We start from the raw sequence: 23,732 nt of genomic DNA on the forward strand, positions 1-23,732 counted from the left end.
GGACTATTAATTACGAAACAAAAGGCAGAGGGCTGCGCTCCTAAACAAAAACTTCATTCAATTTATGAAACATACACATACGGTTCCAGAAAGAGTGAGGTGATAGATTACTGCTGTGGAAACTACTTGTTATCTGCCAGCGCCACCTTGTGTGAATTAATTTTTCCCTGTAAGACATTTTACAGGGAAGAAATTGTATAGCAGTATTATCGCGATGGATATTGATCTTTCTGACTGGCCGTTGCTGTGAAGGGAAGGGTCTGTAACAGATACAGTCCAGAAACTGCACCCCCACCCTCCTCTCTCTCTCTCTGTGCAGCATTTCTGACTGCAGCTGTCTCCAGCTGGAAGCCTGACAGCTGACAGCAGACATTTTGTACTGATTGTCTTCCTCGGCTGTTGTCGCAGGAAATCCCTCCTCCCCTCAACTTGTGATGTCACCCAGAAGGGGGAATTCCACACAAAATGTCTGCTTGCAGCCTGAAAGCTCAGCAGCACAGGGTCAGGCAGACTGTGTGTAGAAGGGTAAGCAGACTGTGTGTACAGGTGTAGACAGCCTGTATATTCAGGAACAGGCAGACTGTGTACATAGGAACAAGGCAGAACATGTGCAGCCTGACATTTTTTTCAGGAAACTGAAAATCCACAAAGTCTATGAGGGATAATGAGCAGCACTTGAAATATCTCACCCTAGCTTTAGGCTAGAAAGGTTTTGATATCACAAACTTTCATTTTAAACCTAATATTCTGATTGTTTGCAATATGACTCTGATAGAGATGTCACCCTGAATTGAGACAGTAGCCCATTCAACCCCTCAAACCAGGTGAGATTATGAGCTTCTACATAAATCAAGGCTGATCTGATTGTGGCTTTAACTCTTGCTTTTGCTGTCTTTTCCCTCATGACTGTTATTGATCAAAAATCTAACTTAGCCTTGACTGCATTCAATGACACCTGAAGCCTTCATTGTATGGGGAGTGAATTTCAAAGATTAACAACATTCTCTCTGAGGGAAGAAATTCCTTCTCACCTCCATCTTAAATGGGAGACCTTTTATTTTGAATCTGTGTCCCATTGTTCTTTATTCCTTCAGGAGTGGGAACAATTGATGCGGCTGTACGAGGATCTGAAAGAGTTAATGTCAAAGTTGCATTTAGTTCCACCCAATCTGATAATGTCACACAATCTTTGAGTGGAGAAACCAGGTCTGAATAGAGAGAGACATGTTATCTCTTGCTCCTGATAATCATTGTAATTATACCTAGCAAATCAATGTAACTTGTAACTACATCATATTGTGGATGCAAGTGCATCTTCTCTCTCTGATAATGGTGCGGCTTTAAGAGGTGTATTTTGAGCTGGTTTCTTAGACAGAAATTGGAGCAGAGATGTAGGGCAGTCTATGACACGATGAACAACTTGTGAGGCCTTGGGGATTTTTTTGAAAGTTAGAACAATAGAAGCAGCCTGGATGGGTGTGGCCAGTGCTCACCAACCAGGATTTCTCATTTTCAGTTTTTGAGCTTTGAGATTCAGCAGCGGGTTGCTGTTGGGGTCTCATTGGGATCGGAGGTCGCAGTAAATGTCTCCTGGCTGTTACTCTGAGTTCTCACTTGATATTTTTTCTCTCTCCCTGCTGCTGGATTGCATCTGAGATAATCTGTTTCTGACTGCCTTTCTGCCAAGGCGTGTGTTGATGTGATGTTACTATATTGGAACAGTTAATTAGTAATAGTTACTCTGTCTATTGTTCCGTTTTACTATCCAATAGAGGTAAATTATTCTATGTTCTGCTTTCTTTTGCTGCATTTTAACTATAATTTTTGAATAAATTGTGTTTTGCTTAACACTGAGTAGCTTAACCAGTCGAAATCTTTTTCTGAACACAGCACTTTATATTTGCCTTTGAAATAAGAAAAAGTTAGGGTCTAGGCTACCTTCTTAAAAAGATTTAGAGGGTCTGGTCTGGTCCATAACATCTCAAATGTGGTTTATCCTCCACCACTCCTAAATTACACAGGACGTTAGTACAGGAAGAACAGTTAAGGAAGATTGTGGCATCTGGAGGAATATATGAAAATGGACAGGAAAAGAGGGATACAGATCCTGTAAATGAAGACAGTTTTAGTATGGGAGGGCAAAACGTGTTGGTTCGGGGTTGGAGGGCCAAAGGGCTGGTTCCTATTGTTCTTTGTCTATGTGAGGGTCAGTTAAAATACATGGGAAGCAGATTTGGAGGTAGCACACCACCTGTATTTAGTATTGCATTGTACAACATGGTGACCAGCATTGGGGGAGGCTGCATAAATATCTCAAGGTAATGATTGTGTGGGGGGGAAAGAAAACCCATTACACCCAGGCAGAAATTTTTTTTAGCAGAAACTGAGTTTAGTCTTCAAAGGAGAGTCAGGTTTGAGTGTGTAAATATCAGGAACAAGCATCAATGCTGAAATAAACTTGAACCCCCCAAGAGATGGTAGGAAGTGCAGGAAAACCAAACAGTGTGGGCTAGAAAGAGAGTAAAAACTGGAGGAAGTGACAAAGTCCTTATATACGGGCAGTGTTGGTATCTTGTCCTATTAATATGATGGTAAATATCTGGGAAATAAAGGTAACAAGGAGTTGTGAACTAGTTAGTTTACTGTATTCATATATAAAGAAAAAAAACCAGCCAGAAACTGCCTGGGTTTTATTGTGTGTGCTTGGTTGAAATAAAACTCCAACTGCAAGTGTATGGACATTGTCTAAAAGTATTTAATTTTTAATGTCCATATTGGTCAAATGAATACATCAGAATGTAATCTTTCAGGGTACAATTATACACCCTGTTTTCTGAGTGGAAACTGTATGACCAATGCAAGAATGAAGTTACAATGTGGACTTGTGTAACTTCTTTATTAAAGAGTAAACAAGGTATCACCTTCATAGTCTCATTGTGATAGTGAAGCAGGATAAGAAACAGTTTTTTTTTCAGAACTAGATCTGATGATTTGAACATGGACGAAGGTTTGAACAGATTTATTCATGAAAATTAACAAATTAATTAAAAGGCTGATTTACTGAATTTTTTCTGATGTGGGGACAGATTCTGACAAATTTAGAAAGAGTGAAGGTAATTCCATGGAAGAGTACTTAATGGAATTCAGTAGATTGTATGCAAGACTGTAGAATTTTCAGTTGCAAATTCCCCAATGTGTGCTTGTACTTTAGTTATGAGACTTGCCAAAGAATCGAGTATGAACAGATTTTAATCTCTGGCTGCAGGAGTTAAAATTGCAGGGAAACTCAGATTGCTAGATCAAATATTGGAAGCACTAAGAAAAACAAATCCTTGGAAAGCCTACCTTTCCAGCAGTGTTCGTGATGTGGAGGGAGCAGTCAATGATATATCAGAAATGGAAGGCGCAACAGTAACGGAACACTAAGACTGTCTCAAAACAGTCACAGGCAACAGTATGGAAGGAGAATTGTATCTAAGAAAAATGAACACTGAAAGCTTTTCATAATTTTGGAAAGCAAAGCGATTTTGGAATTTACCATAAATCAATGAATCTCAGGAATGCCCAGCTCATAGTCAATCAATGTCTCAGTTATAATTTAAAGATCCATATGGCATGAACTGTCCCAAATGATATAATAAAATACTCAAAACTAAACATGGAATGGAATATTTGGAGTAGGAAGGTGCAAATATGCATCAACTGGAAGACATTGTATTGGTTATATGAAGTTTCAGCTCAGTCGTGAATGTGTTAATGGTAGAGTCTTTCAGTTGTGCAGTGTAACACAGTCTACAGTGTGTGGTATAGTTTGGCTAAAACTCTGCAGAGATTCTCTGACAAAGTTAAGCAATTCGAGAATTCCACTGGTTTCAAATTTGTGAGATGGTGACACATTAAAATCCTTAAAAAAGTCATCATTCCTTGTAAGATTGTGGAGTTGACCATTTTATTAACATGGGTGTTGTATCTAGTGAAGTTGGTCATTGATAAAGAATGTGCAGATGAAACTGGATATGGAAAATAACAAAGCTTTTGTGTTTGTAAACTCTCTAAATGAGCAATTTGCACAATTAGAACACTATTGCATTCTTTCAATGGAATATAACCTCTTGTGGGAAAAGATCTGCCACCCTGCCAACCCGGGATAGGCCCACAAAAGCAAAATTGGCCAACGGTACCAAAAAAAACACCCAGAATGCCTCAGCAGGGACCAGGCAGGCTGACAAGCCAAACTAGACAGCACTCACAGACAAAGGAATACACTTCAAGCTCCCACTAACAATGTCAGAGCAACACAGCTATCCCAAAGCCCCGAGGGCAGTTTCACAACCCAGCAATACCAAAGACACACAAAGAGCAGGTCAGACAGGCACCAGCAAGAGCATTGCTCCCAGGACAAGACAATGGAAGATTTCAAATGAGGTAGCGGCTGTGGAGTTAAAGATATGGATAAAGAAAGTATGTTAGTTTTACATCTTTTGAATTTGGCAACCAGATTTTGTCAGTGGACAATAATACATAGTAAAAATTAGAAATGATTGTGGATAAGGAAAAGTGGATAGGGATTGGTCTTGGACCACTGGCAACATTACTCACTCAACACAGTGGGGCAGTTTGCTAATGATGAATGGAGAGATTAATGTGCAAATATGGACGCTTTAGTTATGAATACAGCAGCAAAAATCCTTTTAGAATGGGGTGTGAGAAAGAAAATGCAGGGAATAGATAAAATGGTTCATAAAAGTTTGCAAGTCAGCCAAATGTAAGTTCTCATCTGTTCCAGATGTATGTTCTAAGAACCCTTTACAGATGGTAAGCAGATATAGTTGGTATTAATTAGCTTTCGGTAAATAGCCTAAAATCTCATTATCATGAGTGACCCAGCTTGAGCAGGGAGCATTTGTTTGGAGCAAGTGAACACACTCATGTAGACAGAAAGGTTTTTATTAAAGATGGAGTCTCAGAAATAATAAAGTGAGCCTTAAGGTGTAGTGCAGGCCATTGAAAACCGGTTTCATAGAGTTGTAGAGATGTACAGCATGGAAACAGACCCTTCGGTCCAACTTATCCATGCCGACCAGATATCCCAACCCAATCTAGTCCCACCTGCCAGCACTTGGCCCATATCCCTCCAAACCGTTCCTATTCATACACCCATCCAGATGCCTTTTAAATGTTGCAATTGTACCAGCCTCCACCACTTCCTCTGGCACACACGTACCACCCTCTGTGTGAAAAGGTTGCCCATCAGGTCTCTTTTATATCTTTCCCCTCTCACCCTAAACCTATGCCCTCTAGTTCTGGATTCCCCCACCCCAGGGAAAAGACTTTGTCTACTTATCCTATCCATGCTGAAAATGTGTTGCTGGTTAAAGCGCAGCAGGTCAGGCAGCATCCAAGGAACAGGAAATTCGACGTTTCGGGCATAAGCCCTTCATCAGGAATGAGGAAAGTGTGTCCAGCAGGCTAAGATAAAAGGTAGGGAGGAGGGACGATGGAGATGCGAGAGGTGGAAGGAGGTCAAGGTGATAAGTTGGAAATAGATATAGTGACCATATAGAAAATGGAGCTCAGAAATGTTAACTAAAATGGCCCCGGCACATTGGCTGTATTTCCCGGTATCCTAAGCGACAGGCTAAGCGAAACTAATTGCTAACATAGCAATTTGTAAGAAGCCAGCCTAGCTGTATAAACAATCCTCCCCATAAGTCCGAGGATGATACAGTACATAGCACCAGATCAAAGGGCAACCATCAGAGGAATACTGGAGCCTCATTGTTTTAGAGCTGTACTAATGAATACATGTTTAGTTTAGAGCAATTTTGATATCTGAATGTTACCTTGAAAAGCAGAGTAAGAATAATGAGGGCTATGTTGGACTTTAGAGATAGTGTTAAGAGCTTAGCCAGATGGCTGTTGGTATCTGTGTGTGTGTTAGATTTAGAGCACTTTTGATGTGTAAGCTTCCAATAAAGTATGCTTTGATTAATATACTGTGCGATAGCTTAATGATACGGGACTCTGTATTGCGTGCGAAGTTATGTATAAATGTAACAACTTTCCCTAACAACGGTGAGAGAATCCACTCTTTAGTACCCGCCGTGGTCTAAGGTGGCTTTTCTCCCAAGCCTTGTTTGTATATTCGTATACTGACAGTCTTGAATAAAAACAGTGCTGTTGAAAGGTATTAATTAAGTGGTGGTTCTCTGTTCTTGGACAGGCGTTCACAAGATGCCCAGGAGCTCAAGGCTGAGCTTCCACATTTTGGTGGCAGTGGTGGGATCCCAACGGAAGGCGGCTCCTGGTGACGGTTGAACAGGACACGGTCTTGCTGTGGCAAGGTGGACACGGGCCCAACTAGGACGTGAGTATACCGTTTGGGACTCACGACTAGTGTCTCCCCAAGTCAGGGGCGGACCTGGATCCAACTCAACGCAGCAGGAGCTGCTACCGGACGGGATCCAGAACGAACCAGTGAACAGCTTTTTAAAGGGACCACCACAAAAGCGCTGGGAGTGCTATAGAAGGTAGGACAATTTAAAAAAAAGAGCGCTGGGAGCGCGGGGAGAAATAAGAATAGTTAGATACGTACGGGTTTAAAGTCCCTTGGGGTTAGAGTCCCCATAAAAGCACCACAGTACGTCTGTGTGAGAGGGTTTAAAGTCCCTTGAGCAGGATCTCATAAAAGCAACACTCACAAAAGGTTAGGGAAAGTTTAGGGAACATTATGGGACAGTTCATGGATAAATGTGAGGATCCAGGATCATTAATTGTAATAGTCTGCGCAGAATATCCTGAGGATGCGCAGTCACTCAGGAAATTGTCAGGATGGCTAACAGAAAAATTGGGACCTGATGAATGGCCTGCAGGGGGTACGTGGAAATTGGAGATTGTAAAGAGAGCTACGGAGTTAGTATGGAAAAAGGGAACGGGGGAAAGAAGGGTAAGAAAATTATGGCTAAACTAAGAGATGCATGCTTAAAAAAGAAAGAGGAAGCTAAACAACAACATGAGCAGAAGGTTTACAACAGTTGGTTACATAATGCTACAAAAAGGGGGCTAAGTGTCACTAAGGATGGGCTTCCTTTGACCCTCCATGAGCTCAAGGTTGCATGTGCAGATTTTGATGAAAATATTAATAAGAACAAACGGTTGGCCAACCAAGCGGTGGAGACGGCATTGTCAGACCTGAGGCTGGGTGCAGAATGGGAGGATAAGGGAATTAGTTCTAGGAATGTGGAATCCCCTCCCCAACCCCCTCCATCGGGTACAATACCCCAGGAGGCACGTAGTGAAAGGAGTTTTACCCCAAGCACAGGAAAAAAAGGATATCGGCCTCCACCACAGTGTGAACCCGAACGGCAATTGCCCTACCCTTGAACAGAGGAGGCTGACGATGACAGTTCAGAGATAGAAGAACCCTCAGGCCACATGTTCCCTATGCGTACTGTTCCCAACCCTCAAGGGGGACGGGTAAGAGTCCCCGGCCAGCCACGCACTAACCCTCCTGTCGCTGCGATTCTTTACCCCCCTACCATAGAAATTTTTACGCCATGGAAACCGCAGGAAATTTTGGCACTGACTATGAATCTCCCTGACAAAGATAAGGACCCACAAAAATGGTGTGAATCAGTTGAAAGTATTTGGCAGGCTTACGGGGCAGTGGGAGAAGATATCTGGAACTTTTTGAGGGTTGTGTTTATTGGCTCTAAGTGGACAAAATTTTTGGAAATATTAAATATGCCCCCTGGTGCCAACAGTTGGACTGCCTTTACAGCACAACACCCGAATCAACAACAACAGGAGCAGGAAATTAAAGAAGCAACACGGCAGGTCCTCAGAAAACCGGTTGACTTAGCAAAAATCATTGATTTAAAACCAAAAAAGGGGGAGGGTGCTGAGGAATACCTACAGAGGTTTAATGAAACTTATGGCACATATTCTGGGGACCCTCTTTTCCCTTTGGGAGCGGGGGCTGTCTCACAACAGTATAATAGTCTCTTGATGAACACTTTGCCTAAACCTACACAAGATAGATGGAAAACTAACAACTTAAATTGGATCAATTCCTCACAGGGTGATACAGCTAGGGCAATTAAAGCATTATGGGGCGAGGGTGACGGTCCTAAGGCCGAAAAAACCTATTAAATCTGAATTTGTTGTACGGGAAAGTGATCAAAATACCATGGCCCCCTTGCGGCAACCTCCCACCCCTCCCCAGCAGACACAGCAGCAAGGGCTGTGGAGATTATCCGGTCCCCAGCTGCAGTCTGACAATAGAGGCTATCAGCTGGAACCGGATTTTTATGTCCCAGGTTGGAAATCTTCCTTTTAGGGAACCCCTTGTTGACTTTCAAATATTGCGCAAGTATTAACCCGGCAACTTTTCTGTCTGACATCCCTGCTGAGAGTCCTGTCCCCGTTCACGATTGCACCCACAAAATCATGCGAGACACTAGGCCCAGATTTGACTTGACTGACCGCCCCCTTCCACACCCCGATGTCACTTTGTTCGTGGATGGTAGCTCCTCTGTAAACAAGAATGAAGAAAGGGTGGCTGGATATGGTATAGTGGATGCGGGGGGTAGGATTGTGGAGCAGCATCGCCTCCTACCCGCAGTATCCGCTCAGAAAGCTGAATTAATTGCATTAACTAGGGCATGGGAGCTAGCCTCCGGACTTACAGCTAATATTTATACTGACTCTAGATATGCTTTCGGGGTTGCCCATGATTTTGGGACACTATGGGAAAATCGAGGCTTCCTCACCACGTCTGGGACCCCTATCGTACACAGGGAGGAAGTCATTAATTTGTTACAGGCCATTCAAAGTCCTCGCGAATTGGCCATTATTAAATGTTCCGCGCACTCTGCCGGAACGGATCCGGTTTCTATGGGAAACAAACAGGCAGATGAAGTTGCTAAACAGGCTACGGAGTTCCCTGGCTCCTTTATGATGGTTCAGAGGAAATCTATTAGGGCCTCAGTTCCTGACAAGCTGCCTCCCTCCACCGCTGATATTGTTGCTTTACAGGGGGATGCCCCTGACAATGTACTTCATGAATGGACTGATCTGGGATGTTTCAAGGATGTTGACGGTCTTTGGAAAACCCCAGCAGGCCAGGTGTGTATGACTGATGTTTTAGCCGTCTGGGTGGTTGATGTTGTCCATCACTTAACACACTGTGGGGCTAGACAAACTGCAGATTTAGTCTGGGAATCTTGGTGGCATCCCAGTGTTCTGCAATTGGCTAGAGCACAAACTAAAAAATGCTTGACATGTATGCAGCATAAACCCAGCAAGGGGGTCCCCTGTGAACAGGGTAGAACCCCGCTGCCTGAAGGCCCCTTCGATACGTTGCAAATGGACTTCATTGAGCTACCCAGAACGGCCAAGTGTAAATATGTTTTAGTTATTGTAGATGTTTTTAGTAAATGGATTGAGGCTTATCCTGCAGCCGATAACAAGGCTGACACTGTTGTTAAGACTTTACTTAAGGAGATTATTCCTAGATTTGGTGTGCCGCGGACACTCAGTTCCGATAATGGCCCTCACTTTGTGGCCCTTGTTAGTCAAGAACTTTGTAAAGTTCTTAATATCAAGCAGCAGTTCCACTGTGCTTACCACCCTCAGAGTGCGGGAGTGGTGGAACGGGCTAATCAGACCTTGAAATCTAAATTGGCCAAACTGTCAGCTGACAATGGTCTCTCGTGGCTCCAAAATTTGCCCATTGCCTTGTTTCAACTCCGGGTGTCCCCGGCAGGAGCCCACCGTCTCTCCCCCGCCGAGATTTTGTATGGGCGGCCCCTCCGTACTCCCTTTAGCTCTGACTTCTCTGATTCTCCTGTTGACATCCATCAGATGTCAGATGGGATGATCTCCTATGTTTTATCCTTAACTGATGCCTTACGCATGAACCATGCGATGGTTAAAGCTGCCAGGCCTTTGCGGTCGGATTTGCCGTTGCCTCCAAACATCCGACCTGGCACCTTTGTATTGATCAGAAACTTTGCCAGAAAGCACGGCTTGGAACCCCGGTGGGAGGGCCCTTTCCAAGTCCTCCTTACCACCCCTACTGCTGTTAAGGTTGAGGGTCGTAAAGCCTGGATCAGCCTACACCATTGCAAGCTTATTGGGGAGGAATGATAATAAGGGGCAGCTACTGCTGTATGTATTTTCTCTTCCCTTGACATAGGTGCCACTAAGGAAGGAAGACTGAAGAAAAGTGAAACGATGAAACCTACCCTCTTTCTCTTTGGCCTCTGCCTAACAGCGACATGGACATCAATGCAGACCAGTAACACCACCAGCGGTGCACCTCCCACTCTCCAAGGGCCTACAAGCAACTCTAGTGCAGCCACCGCGGAGACGTGGATAAAAACAGGCACCCCCGCGATGACGTCACACTCTACAGATGTTACTACTAAAATGACTAATGGTTTTGTGAGTATGGCACCACGTATTGCTTCTGATGGCCCCAATGGTACAGTAATAGTCCCGAGGGATCTCGTGAGTGCTATGAGTAACAATATGACTATTAGCACCCCCCCAATGAGTTTATCACTGCCCAGAGTGATAGGTACCCAGTCTAATAATATAAGTGAGTCCAGTCAGACCTTAGCTACCCCTTGCAACCTCATCGGGGATTGGTGGGTATGGAAACAGAATAGCATAACGCTGAATAACACAGGCCCCACGAGAATAGTTCAGGTCAGAGTGAATGCCACGTGTGATCGTCATGGCCCAGGTAACAGTGGGTTTAACCAGACAATTTGTCCCTTGGTCGGCTTTCCTGACTACTCTAAGGCCACTTCTAATTATAGCAGCATAGTCATCCAAAATCTTGCATGGTCACAGGATTGCATAGAGCATTTGCAAAACCTAACAGGACTTCAACAGTGGTGCCCTGGATATAATATTACAACTCTGGATGCCAGGACAGAATGTCCCCATAATATAACAATTCATAATACTGGCATCTGCCAGGAAGTAATGTCTGTATGCCTACGAGGAAATGGCACCAAATCCGAGGATACCTATACGTACTTAAATGATACACGCACGTGCTGCCATGCCTTTGTGAATAATACTGCAGCGGACCCCAGAGACTATTTGTTCAACTTTCCCGGTTGCTTAAAATCAAAAATCTCGCCCACACACCGCACCGTTTTCTTAAGACCCACCGAAAGAAAAGAAGCAATTTACCGGAAGCAACGAGCCTTACTGGCAACATCTTTACTGGCTTCCTTGAAAAAGTAAAAACTCATCTTGACAATCAGACTGATGAAGGAAAGAATACCAAAGTAGTATGTGTCCCAGGCCCACACTCGGTAGGGTCCGGATTCCTCATGATGGCGGCCCCTACTGGTCAGGATGAACTATGCAGTCTTACCTACAGGCGTACCCAACAAACCCCAAAAATTATTCCCTATAGAGACATTTCTGACCAGTACCTGATCCAGTATGGTTACCTCAGGCGTTGCTATGACACCTGGCAAGTGGTACCAAAAGGTTTTGTAGTAGCGATGGTGCCAAAATTTAAATGGTGCATTCATAGTGTTACAGGAAAACATGCCATGGGAGACTTAGAAGACAGTAGATGCCAGGTAATAATATCTCATGACCAAACCAAGTCAGCAAGTCAGACCCCTTTGGGGGCCTCCCAGAGGACGATTGGGACCTTTGTGTTAACGAAAAGACTCGTCCCGACGCCCCTACAAGCCGCATGGTGCTGTCCTCTTCCACGCTAAACACTGTATTACGCCTGCACTTAATGGGACATTTTGGTTATGCAATCACACAGCCTATGAATACCTACCCATTAACTTTAAGGGCACCTGTGCGCTGATATATCACCTCCCAGCATTCCGGTTATTGAATTCAACCCCAGAGGTTAACAGCGAATGGAAGAAGTGGCATGATCTTAATTCAAATTACAAACCTCATGCTCGAGGCCGGAGAGATCTGTTCCACCAACAGACATTTTGGAGCAGATTCTTTGGCGCCCTTCTGCCCAATTATGGGGTCATGCAAGCCCTGGACCAGATTCGTGATCTCAGTCACGAGCTTGAGGAAATGGCTAAGGCCACTGCTGATGCCCTGGGTCATTTGGAACACGAGCAGACTGCCCTACGAATGATGACCTTACAGAATAGGATGGCTTTAGACTATCTCTTAGCAAGCCAAGGGGGAGCATGTGCAGTTATTGGCCCTGAGTGTTGTACCTATATTGAGGATGAGAGCTCGGCTGTATATAATGACACTTCACTAATTAACGACGTTGCCACTAAAGCATATGACCTGGACCATTCAGTCTCAGAAGAGACCTGTGCCTGGTGGAATTTACTGTGTCAGCTGTTGGGATGGCTAAAGTCTATTGGGCTGTACATTCTCTCCATTCTGGCCATCATTCTTGGCATTTGTATTAGTATCCGAATCGCTTGGGCCCTTATTAAGAGAAGTTGTCAAACTTGTCCCGCACGACGCCGATGTAAAAAGGAGACAAGCCCGATATGGACACAGAAGGAAGGATTGACACCGACACTTTTGACTGATGACAATTCAGATGTAGAAACAGGAAAAGAGTTTGCTCGACTTCAACGTATTAATATCTGAGGGTTATCATAAAATGATAAAAAGGGAGGAATGATAAGTTGGAAATAGATATAGTGACCATACAGAAAATGGAGCTCAGAAATGTTAACTAAAATGGCCCCGGCACATTAGCTGTATTTCCCGGCATCCTAAGCGACAGGCTAAGCGAAACTAATTGCTAACATAGCAATTTGTAAGAAGCCAGCCTAGCTGTATAAACAATCCTCCCCACAAGTCCGAGGATGATATAGTACATAGCACCAGATCAAAGGGCAACCATCAGAGGAATACTGGAGCCTCATTGTTTTAGAGCTGTACTAATGAATACATGTTTAGTTTAGAGCAATTTTGATATCTGAATGTTACCTTGAAAAGCAGAGTAAGAATAATGAGGGCTATGTCGGACTTTAGAGATAGTGTTAAGAGCTTAACCAGATGGCTGTTGGTATCTGTGTGTGTGTTAGATTTAGAGCACTTTTGATGTGTAAGCTTCCAATAAAGTATGCTTTGATTAATACACTGTGCGATAGCTTAATGATACGGGACTCTGTATTGCGTGCGAAGTTATGTATAAATGTAACAACTTTCCCTATCAACGGTGAGAGAATCCACTCTTTAGTACCCGGCGTGGTCTAAGGTGGCTTTTCTCCCAAGCCTTGTTTGTATAATTAATTAAGTGGTGGTTCTCTGTTCTTGGACAGGCGTTCACAAGAAGCCCAGGGGCTCAAGGCTGAGCTTCCACAAAGGTGAGGGTGATAGGCCGGAGTGGGGTGGGGGCGGAGAGGTCAGGAAGAAGATTGCAGGTTAGGAGGGCGGTGCTGAGTTCGAGGGAATCGACTGAGACAAGTTGGGGGGAGGGGAAATGAGGAAACTGGAGAAATCTGAGTTCCTCCCTTGTGGTTGGAGGGTTCCCAGGCGGAAGATGAGGCGCTCTTCCTCCAACCGTCGTGTTGTTATGTTCTGGCGATGGAGGAGTCCAAGGACCTGCATGTTCTTGGTGGAGTGGGGGGGGGAGTTAAAGTGTTGAGCCACGGGGTGGTTGGGTTGGTTGGTCCGGGCGTCCCAGAGGTGTTCCCTGAAGCGTTCCGCAAGTAGGCGGCCCGACTCCCCAATATAGAGGAGGCCACATTGGGTGCAGCGGATGCAATAGATGATGTGTGTGGAGGTGCAGGTGAATTTGTGGTGGATATGGAAGGATCCCTTGGGGCCTTGGAGAGAGGTAAGGGAGGAGGTGTGGGCACAAGTTTTGCATTTCCTGCAGTTGCAGGGGAAGGTGCCGGGAGTGGAGGTTGGGTTGGTGGGGGATGTGGACCTGACGAGTGAGTCACGGAGGGAGTGGTCTTTTCGGAAAGCTGATAGGGGAGGGGAGGGAAATATATCCTTGGTGGTGGGGTCCGTTTGGAGGTGGCGGAAATGACGGCGTATATTATTTATGGAAACAAAGACATATCCATATTGCAAACATTTTATTTTGCAAGATAGAGTATGGAGCTTGTTAAAAATTACATAGTAATGCCATATACAATGTATTATCTATTTGGATATTGCTTAATTTTTTCCATTTTATTAAAAGAATGAAATCTATTAGTATCTATTTCTGTTAATTAAATGCTAAAAACCTCAGAGTTGAAAGTCACAAGGCAAACTGATGTTATGATCAAACGAGTTAGTTGTGAACAAACAAAGAAGAATCAGCCAGTTTGGGTCTGGGGTTTTATGGTGTGTGGTTTGCTGAAATAAAACTTGGATTTGAAAGCGTTTACCTGAACTGGGATAAAACAGTAACAAGGATGTGTACGAGGAATTTGTACCCCTGTCAATAAAGTTTGAGATCGGTAGGGAAAGGGAGAGACAAACATTAAAATAATGACATGAAAGATCAGACTGGGAGAGATAGACGTGAAAAGGAGTTCTTACGCTTCAAAATAAGCATTGTTGCTGTTGTCAGCAGACTCCATGAAGCATGGCTGTAGTAGAGACACAGCGAGCGGCCAGACATTAATTTATGCCAAGGCTGCAGCATCAGAAAAATCAGGGTACTCTTAAAAGTGAGAAAAAGCAATTTAAAAGATTCTGAACTCAAAAAATCAAATGGAAGAACATAGAAGAATCTGAAGACAGCGAGACATTCATAATATAAACTGTGATTTAAACTAGACCAATTTATTAAAGATGCAGCCACAAAAGAATGTCCATTTGCCCATGAAAACGTCCACAGTCCCCACCCCTGCCCTCGAACAGATTGGCTCCAGAAGTTGTGATATCCTCCAGAAATTGGGAATCTACCTTTTCAAGTTAGAATAAATGGTCAGAAAACCTCCAGTAAGCAGAACTGAGATGCTATGTGTAAAATGAAAAAGTAACTTGAAATAATAGTGTTATGCTGGAAAAGTACAGCATTGCTGTAATACAGATATTGAAAGCTTGCAGACAAAATACTATTATACAGAGAGTATAGTTTAAACATTTGAACAGAACTGAAGAATTAAGATTTAGAACAGCATTGATTTAATACAAGATTACACAGTTTAAAACTATTGCAGAATCATTAAACCTTTGGCAAAGCAGAAAGGAACCAGCATGTAGATACAACAAAATTTAAAACAGCTTTAAAACAATAAGAATAAGTAATCATATTAAGAAAAAATGGCAGTATAAAACATTGCTATCAAGATTTAATGTCAGAGATGGACCAGAAATAACATAGGATTGGATATTTTGAAGAAAATAATTCCTATGATATAGCATTATTTCAAAATTAAATACTAAATCTCAAGCTGAACAAATAATTACTATTATAATCAACAGTTCCGACTGTTGATGACATTATATATTGCCAAAATATTAAATATTTATGTAAGGAAAATAGGACTCTAAAATAGGACTCTGATGTAATGGAGCTGCCCATCACTGAGTATAAATAAAACAGTGTGGGTGTAGTTAGCACACTCCAGAAGAACACTAGATGGAATGCTTTGGGACATACATTACAGTCAGACTTAATGTTAACATGAGAACAAGGTGGTTTGTTGAAACGGTAAGCAAGTGGGAGGTCAGGGTCAGTGAGGAAGTGGCAGGGCAGACCAGGGTGTGACAGAAAGAATGGTCCCTGCTGTACGCTGACAATGGGGAGGTGGGGAAAATGTGAATTGTGGTGGTATCCCACTGGAGATGGCAGAAATGGCTCTGACCTCTCAAATTTAGGTGGTCTGGAGGTTTTGCAGTTTTTCCAGAATGTGTTCCCAACCAACCCGTCTCCATATTCAAATCATGTCGTTTCCACCACCTCTATGAGATGGAACAGATCACAATAGTTTCATCTTATCTGGTAAGTGCACAATATTAAAGCTGATGGTGATTCTCAAAAGGAAATCTCCCTCCAAACAGAAATGTTGGAAAAGAGATGTTGGCTATGTTCTCAAGAAAAGCTGGATAGATGAAGGCAATTTGCAAGCAATAGATCCAAAAATTGAGGAGTTTGAGATTAGGAAGACTACACATAGAATCAAGTTTTTTCATCTGGGAGATATACAAATCCCACCTTGTTGACATAGTAGCCTGTGGCATGAGATCGATCATCACTCATTCTCAGTAGTCATCCAGGCCTTTTGTGTGGGCATGAATAGACCTTTCAAACTATTTGAAAGATTTGGGGCCACTAAGTTTTGGAAGATGAAGGAACATTCGCTGAAGGTGGAACAGTGTGAACACCTCATGAGCAACATTGTGTCAATGGATTATTGACACAACCTGATCCCAAAATTTTCAAAAAAGAATCATTTCTCAAAGATGGAATATTGAAAGCAGGGAATGGCACTGAAGACGATTACACATAGAATGATGATGTCAAAGTTACTACTAATGATGATAATGATTATAAAGATGAGTGTGGGTCTATCCAGTGATTTTAGACAACCAGGCATGGAGATGTACAGCATGGAAACAGAGCCTTCGGTCCAACTTGTCCATGCTAACCAGATATCCTAATCTAGTCCCATTTGCCAGCAATTGGCCATTATCCCTCTAAAACTTTCCTATTCATATTCCTATCCAGATACCTTTCAAATGTTGTAACTGTACCAGCCTCCACCACTTCCTCTGGCAGCTCATTCCATACACGCACCACCCTCTGCATGAAAAAGATCCTCCTTAGGCCATTGGGATAAATTTGCCATGAGTTGGATGGTGGTCAGAATGATTTTGAAGGATTTTAACATGAAGTGTTGTAGTTAATTTATACAGTGAGTTGGATGAAATGTGTGTAATTTTATAGAATCATTAAGGGTTAGAAAATTAATATAAATTGTGTAGTTTTGTGGGTTTTTACTCTAATCCATTGCAATACTTTTTTTTCAAAAATCACTTAGGCTAAAATCAATCTGAGCCTGTATTCAAACTTTCCAAAATATTACTCATGTAAATATTGACCCTGTGATATTTGAACTACATAAAATCTCAGAATTTAATGCTTTACAAGGACTGATACGATGAACACAGAGTGTTTTTGTTGAAGTGGGATTGGCAGTGAAGGATGTTGATGTGTAGGTGCGATTCAGTCATGTTTTTGGTATTGTTAATTAACCTGTTCAGGTATAGTATAACTCTTCCCTGGAGCAGGTGGGAATTGAACCTGTGCCCCGGCAAGGGCTCCCTCTGCATTACAAGAGAGATTCAGTCTACATTTTAAACTTGTATGTTCTGTCTTTACCTTTCTATTCCTAATACAAATTCCTCACCTTGTGATTCTGTTAGTGTAATTAGTGCAGTGGTGGCACTGCAATGACAGATTTCCACAGGCAGTTTCTGTTAGAAGTGTGCCACAGTGGGATGGCAGGCAGTGTATACAGACGGAGAAATTGTCATACATGGGAGACAGGTAGTTACACAATGACTATAATGGTAAAGTATTGTTTTCTCCTGGAGGGTAGTGAATTTGTGGAATTCTTCACAGCAGGGGGCTGTCCAGGCTAGGTCATTAAGGCTGAGATAGACAATTTCTAATCATTCAGGGAATTGCAGGTTTTGGGGATAAAAGGAGGAAAATGGAGTTGAGGATTATCATATCAGCCATGCTCTCATTGAGGCTGTAGCAGACTTAATGGGCCAAATGGCGTCCTTCTGCCCTACAGTTTGTGGTCTTCTGCTATCTATTTACCTGTGTGTAAAGGGGTTGAAAGTGTTGTGAAAGATGATGAAGAGAACTAAGATGCTCTTCATTTACAAAAAGTCCCATATATTCAGCATCTCAAATAGCGTTCCCTAAATCACATTCTTCTGCCTGGCTTCACATACAGATTCCTGCTGAGAACAGTGAGCAGGAAGATTGAAGGAGCCTGTCTTAGTGCCTTAAAGCCAGGCTGCTCCCAGGCACATGGCACTTCTAATCTTAAACTCAGAATCTTACAGTGTGGAAGCAGGCCGTTCAACCCATTGAGTTCACACCAACCCTCCAAAGAGCATCCCACCAGACCAATGCCCCTGTACCCTATCCCTGCATTCCCCATGGCTAATCCACCTAGTCTGCACATCCCTGGACACTATGAGCAATTTAGTTTGGCCAATCCACCTGACCTGCACAACTTTGGACTGTGGATGGAAACCAGAGCACCCGGAGGAAACCCACGCAGACACGGAGAATGTGCAAACTCCACACTGACAGTCACCTGAGGGTGGAATTGAACCTTGGTTCCTGACACTGTAAGGCAGCAGTGTTAACTACTGAACCACTCCACTGTACAGGTCAATTAGTAAAGTCTTCATTAGCTGACAAGTGCAGAAGAGTCGAAAGTGTGGTGCTGGAAAAGCGCAGGTCATGCAGCATCTGAGGAACAGGAGAGTCGATGTTTCAGGACTTTCTGATGAAGGGCTTGTGCCTGAAATATTGATTCTCCTGCTCCTCGGATGCTGCCTGACCTGCTATACTTTTCCAGCGCCACACTTTTCGACCCTGACGTTCCAGCATCTGCAGTCCTCACTTTCTCTCGGTGCAAAAGAACACAGACAATGATGACGGAGTGGACACTGGTGGTCAGACAGCAGACAGGACTCTGCAGTTGGTTTATCAGCTCATTTTGGAGACCGTTAATCCTTTGCTTAAAGTCAGAGGCTTTCTTCTGCTCGGAAGGCTGACTAGACAAGGGAAAGGATATTGGGATTTATATTTGACACCTGCACAGTCTAGGCAGGAGCCAATTGCTTTTTTTTAAGAGCAAATACATTACCTGATGTGAGAGATGTGACATTTATTTTCAACCCAATAACATTTCAGTTGTGGACTGACCTGAAAACGTTATTCCTTGTACGTGTGGTTCCCAGATTTGCTGTAAAGCAATTGATGTTCACATGGCGAGCTGCCCTTTCATGCTTCTCTGCTAACCAGAGCCTTGTGATCTCCCTCTGAATGGCTCCACGTCTCTCTCTAGGACAGGAAGCAACCGGACACCATTCATTTTATTTCAGAGAGAAACAGTGGCCAAAGCCTCACTGGAAATGGCAAACGGATATTGGCATGCTGGTCTTGATTATAAGAGTAGGGATGTTTTTACAGATCCTTTGTGAGGTCACACCTTGAGTGTTGTGTGCAGTTTTGATCTCCTAGCCTGGGGAAGGACATTCTTGCTATTGAGGGGGTCCAGCAAGGGTTCATCAGACTGATCTCCAGGATAGCAGGACTGACATATGAGGGAAGGCTAGATTGACCGGGCTTGTACTCACTGGAATTTAGAAGAATAGGGGTGGGGAGGGTGGGGGGGATCTCCTAGAAACATATAAAATTGTGATGGGACATATACAAGCTAGATGTGGGAAGATGTTGGGGAAGTCCAGAGCTTGGGATCAGAGTCTATGAATAAAGGATAAGCCATTCAGGCCTGAGATAGGAAGAATTCCTTCACTCAGAGTTGTGAACCTGTGGAATTCTCTCCCACAGGAAGCTGTTGGAGCCAGTTTGTTAAATACATTCAAGAGGGAGCTGGATGTGGCCCTCGTGGCTAAAGGGATCAGGGGGTCTGGAGAGAAGGGGGAATGGGATACTGAGATTGCAGGATCAGCCATGACCATATTGAATGATGGTATAGGCTCAAAGGGCCAAATGGCCTAGTCCTGCACCTATTTTCTATGTTTCACTGGAAGGAGAGAGATGGATTTTCAGGGTTTCCTTTTTGAGGGCCCTGGAAGTAAGAACTGTATCTCATGTTGTATCACACCATATGGGTTGCTTGGCTCTGATGAGGTGAGTAAGTTGACCTTACCAGAGTTAAAAATTACACACCACCAGGTTATAGACCAACAAGTTTAATTGGAAGCACTAGCTTTTGGATTTTGTGGAAGAAGTGGCGCTCCGAAAGCTAGTGCTTCCAATTAAATTTGTTGGACTATAACCTGGTGTTGTGTGATTTTTAACTTTGTGCACCCCAGTCCAACACCGGCATCTTCAAATCATGACCTTAGCAGAAGCTATTTAAAAAAAACCTAACACTATGACAAGTCCTTGTGGGATTTTCAATGCTCTGGAAAGCCAATTGGCAAAGGGCAGTGCTGGAGTCAAACTTTAATGAATCTGATATTTATTTGTTGAGTGGAGGATTACAAGCACATGCCTCATAAGTCAACTTTGCAAGGGTTTGGTGTCTCTGTGTATAAAAAAGATTAACCTAATTTCAATATGGCACCGTGGCTCAGTGGTTAGCATTGCTGCCTAACAGCACCAGGAACCTGATTTGATTCCAGCCTTGGGCGACTCTGTAAACTCCATGCAGACATTCCCCTGTGTCTGTGTGGGTTTCCTCCGGGTGCTCTGGTTTCTTCCCACAATCCAAAGATGTGCAGATTAGGTGGACTGGTTATGCTAAATTGGCCCTTGGTGCCCAGGGATATGAAGGCTAAGTAAATTAGACGTGACAAATGCAGGGCTGCAAGGATGGGGTGGGTCTGGGCAGGGCGTTGTTTGAGAGGGGGGATTGGTGTGGACTTGTTGGGCTGAATGGCCTGCTTCTCCATTGTAGGGATTCTATGAATATGTAATGACATGTGGGGCTTGAACGCAGGACCTCTGAGGTAGGGGCATGACTACGGTACCACAAGAGACTTGAGTGTGTCTATGTATTTGCAAAGTAGGACCAATGCCTTCTTGTCACCTTGTAGAAGCATGATGGGCTGAATGGCCTCCTTCTGCACTATAATGTTTTGTTATAAAGGCTTCAGCTCTTCTTTGATGGCTCCGCTATCAAACAAGTCACATCCTGGTCAACGGGGAGTACTGGAAGGAGGGTGCAGCAGGTCAGCACCACCAGGAAGCAGACTGGGAGTACAGACCTGCATGAGACAGGTAGCATCAGGAGAGAACAATAGCAAACAGAAAGCTTCTTTCCATTACAGCTGAAATTTGGCATCACAGGAAAACAGGGAGATGATTGATCAGCATTTCTGCTGTGTCCCCTTTGATTAGTTAAGTGGTTTAAATCAGAAGACATTATTACAGCTTGAGTACAATTAGGGAATGCACTTTTGAAAGAAATGAAGTAAATAGAATAGAGATAGGGAGCTGGCTAGGTGATGTGTTGCAGCTATAATATGTGGGAGCTCGTAGACAATAGTGTGACCCATATTGACCATGTTTGCAGCAAGTGTTGGCTGTTTGAGGAAATTCAGCTCAGAGTTAATGAGCTGGAGTCCAAGCTGCGGACACTGCGACACACCAGGGAAGGGAAGAGTTACCTGAACACTATATTTCAGGAAACAGTCACATCCTTGAACTACAAATATGTTCCATGGCCAGTGACAGGAAGGTGTGACTGTGGGTGAGGCAGGTACAGGGATCCAGAACTTAGCTTTGAAGGAGTCTTAGCCAGTACCCTTGTCCAATAGCGATGACGTTCTTGCTCCTGCTGTGGACTAGGCCACTGACAACAGGGAGGATGAGTAAAATGACCACAGCATCAAGGTACAGAGCTCCATTCATGTGTTGGGCGAAAACAGAAATGTAGCAGTGATAGGAAAAAGGGGAATAAATAATGTTCTCTGCTGCAAAGACAGAGAATCAAAGTTAAGGGGACAAAGTTAAGGACATCTCTTTGGGGTTGGAGAAGAACTCAGAGTGGAAGAGGAAGGATCGAGTTTGCTCCAATCATACAGATAGAATGAAGAAAAAGATTGTGCTGAGGGATTAGGGCCAAAGTAAAAAGCAGAACCATAAGGTAATAAGCTCCAGATTACTACCTGAGCCACATGGAAACTGATATAGCGTAAATAAGATTAGCGAGGTAAGTGGGAGGCTCAAAGCTTGGTGTGGGAGAAATGTGTCCCAATTCATAGGGGACTGATACCAGTGCTGGGGGGGACGAGGCAAAGGGAGAGACAAAGACTGAGCTGTTTCATTGAGATGAGCTTAATTAGAACAGGGATCAGTGTCCTGATAGTTTACATAACTAGGGAAATAAATGAGACTCTAAACTAATTAGTGGGAGAGTGGGTTCAGTTGAAGAGAAGATTTAAAAAATCAAAAAGAGAGAACAGAGATGCAAGGTAGTGAAGAGGTAAATGATAATCAAATAATATGGGGCAGAATATGTAAGCAGAAGAGTGCAGCAGAAATTATAATCAGAATAAATAATAATGTTGAAAATTAAAGGCTCTTTATCCGAATGGTTGCAGTATTAGGAACTGAATAGATCAGTTGATGCCACAGATAGAAACAAGTGGATATGATTTCATAGATATTACAGTGATGTGGTTGCAGGGTAACCAAGACTGGGAACTCAACATTCAAGGGTATTCACACTTCCAGGAAAATAGGCAAAAAGGAAAAGGAGATGGGCAGCATTGTTAATAAAGGAGTACTCAGACATAGTTACAGAATAATGGGTCACTTGTTTAAAACTGAGATGCCAAGGAATTTCTTCTGCCAGAGGATAGTGAACAGCTGGAGCTCTACTCCAGACAGATGTGGAAATTAGATCACTGCAAGTACTTAAGATGGAGGTAAGATAGATTATTGAAATATTGCAGAGTTTTGAGCTATGATAAACTGGCGTGACAGAGGAGTTGAGGCCTGGGTCACATCAGCCATGATCTTATGGAATGGTAGGATAGGCTTGAAGGGCTGAATGATCTACACTTGCTCCTATTTCTTCTGTTCTAGACTGTCAGGGATGCCAGGCTAAGTCACTGAGATCTAGGAGGAAGGTCACTGTTTGTCCTATTGATTCTTAGCAAAGGCCAGAATGTTCTGGGAGAAGATGAAAGTACAAGTGTGCAAGCATTTGTCACCACAAGCTTTCATACTGTAACACAAAATGCAATAGATTTTGTTGTGTTGAAGTCAATATTGGCCATGAGATAGAATAGTGGAGCAGGCTGAATGGAACACTGCTGCTGCTATGTTGCAAAAATGTAATTGCAATGAAATGGTGGAACAGCTTCTTTTGAGACTCTGCACTGTCATTTAAATAAAAATCCTTGAGAAAAACTTTCAGTTCCATAACGCCTTCAACAATCTCAGGTAACTGTTCCAAAGTGCTTGACAGCCAATTGAATATTTCTGAATTAATCACTATTGTAACGTAGGAATGAACATTAGTAGATGCGGAGCAAGCACTTCCTGTAAACTCAAAGCATTCTTAATTTAACAGCTTCATGGACAAACAGATCTGAATGTGGACTGCTGCTTCCTGCAGATCAGCAGATTGTTGAATAACTTAATTTTATTGTTGGCCCCTCTTAGGACAGGTTCAGTATTACCACAATGAAGATTATTTACTGTTTCAACAACACTGCTCCTTATTCAGCCCTAGTGGCCTAATGGATAAGGCACTGGCCTCCTAAGCCAGGGATTGTGGGTTCAAGTCCCATCTGGGGTGAGGTAGCTTTTTAAGATAACCGTACTAGAGTGAGGGAGAAATATCCACTAATTTAAAAGAAAGTGAATGTAGCAAGAATCTGCAAAAATATCTGGTAAGTGGATATAGGAAGAATCTAAATAAATTTCTGGTATTGTAAGAGGGAGCAAGAAACGCAGGGTCAGTCAGATGCAGAACATCTGACAGCACATTCTAAACAATGTTCTCTGTAAATTCCTCCAGGTGTAAAACTTTTCCATGTTTTTGGACTGTCATCTGGTAGAAGGGGAGCAAAGCTTA

The 23,732-nt window shown here is 43.2% G+C and overlaps 1 protein-coding gene and 1 non-coding gene across 3 annotated transcripts; both read left to right on the forward strand.

The window, feature by feature from the left end:
• Positions 1-6,228: 6,228 nt before the first annotated feature.
• On the forward strand, positions 6,229-11,262 carry LOC132831377 (uncharacterized). Of its 2 annotated transcripts, none has more exons than XM_060849490.1 (2): positions 6,229-6,530; positions 10,199-11,262. In XM_060849490.1, exon 2 carries the CDS (start codon positions 10,237-10,239, stop codon positions 11,260-11,262), a length of 1,026 nt encoding a protein of 341 aa, XP_060705473.1. In that variant the 5' UTR covers positions 6,229-6,530; positions 10,199-10,236. The 2 variants fall into 2 exon arrangements, with proteins under 2 accessions (XP_060705473.1, XP_060705474.1); XM_060849491.1 differs by lacking the exon at positions 6,229-6,530 and adding an exon at positions 9,076-9,126.
• A 12,118-nt stretch (positions 11,263-23,380) lies between these two features.
• trnar-ccu (transfer RNA arginine (anticodon CCU)) lies at positions 23,381-23,453 on the forward strand. The gene has a single exon. It is a non-coding gene; the product is annotated as a tRNA-Arg (tRNA).
• Positions 23,454-23,732: the final 279 nt, after the last annotated feature.

Source organism: Hemiscyllium ocellatum, chromosome 33 (genome assembly GCF_020745735.1).
Source record: "Hemiscyllium ocellatum isolate sHemOce1 chromosome 33, sHemOce1.pat.X.cur, whole genome shotgun sequence".
Classification (NCBI taxonomy): domain Eukaryota; kingdom Metazoa; phylum Chordata; class Chondrichthyes; order Orectolobiformes; family Hemiscylliidae; genus Hemiscyllium; species Hemiscyllium ocellatum.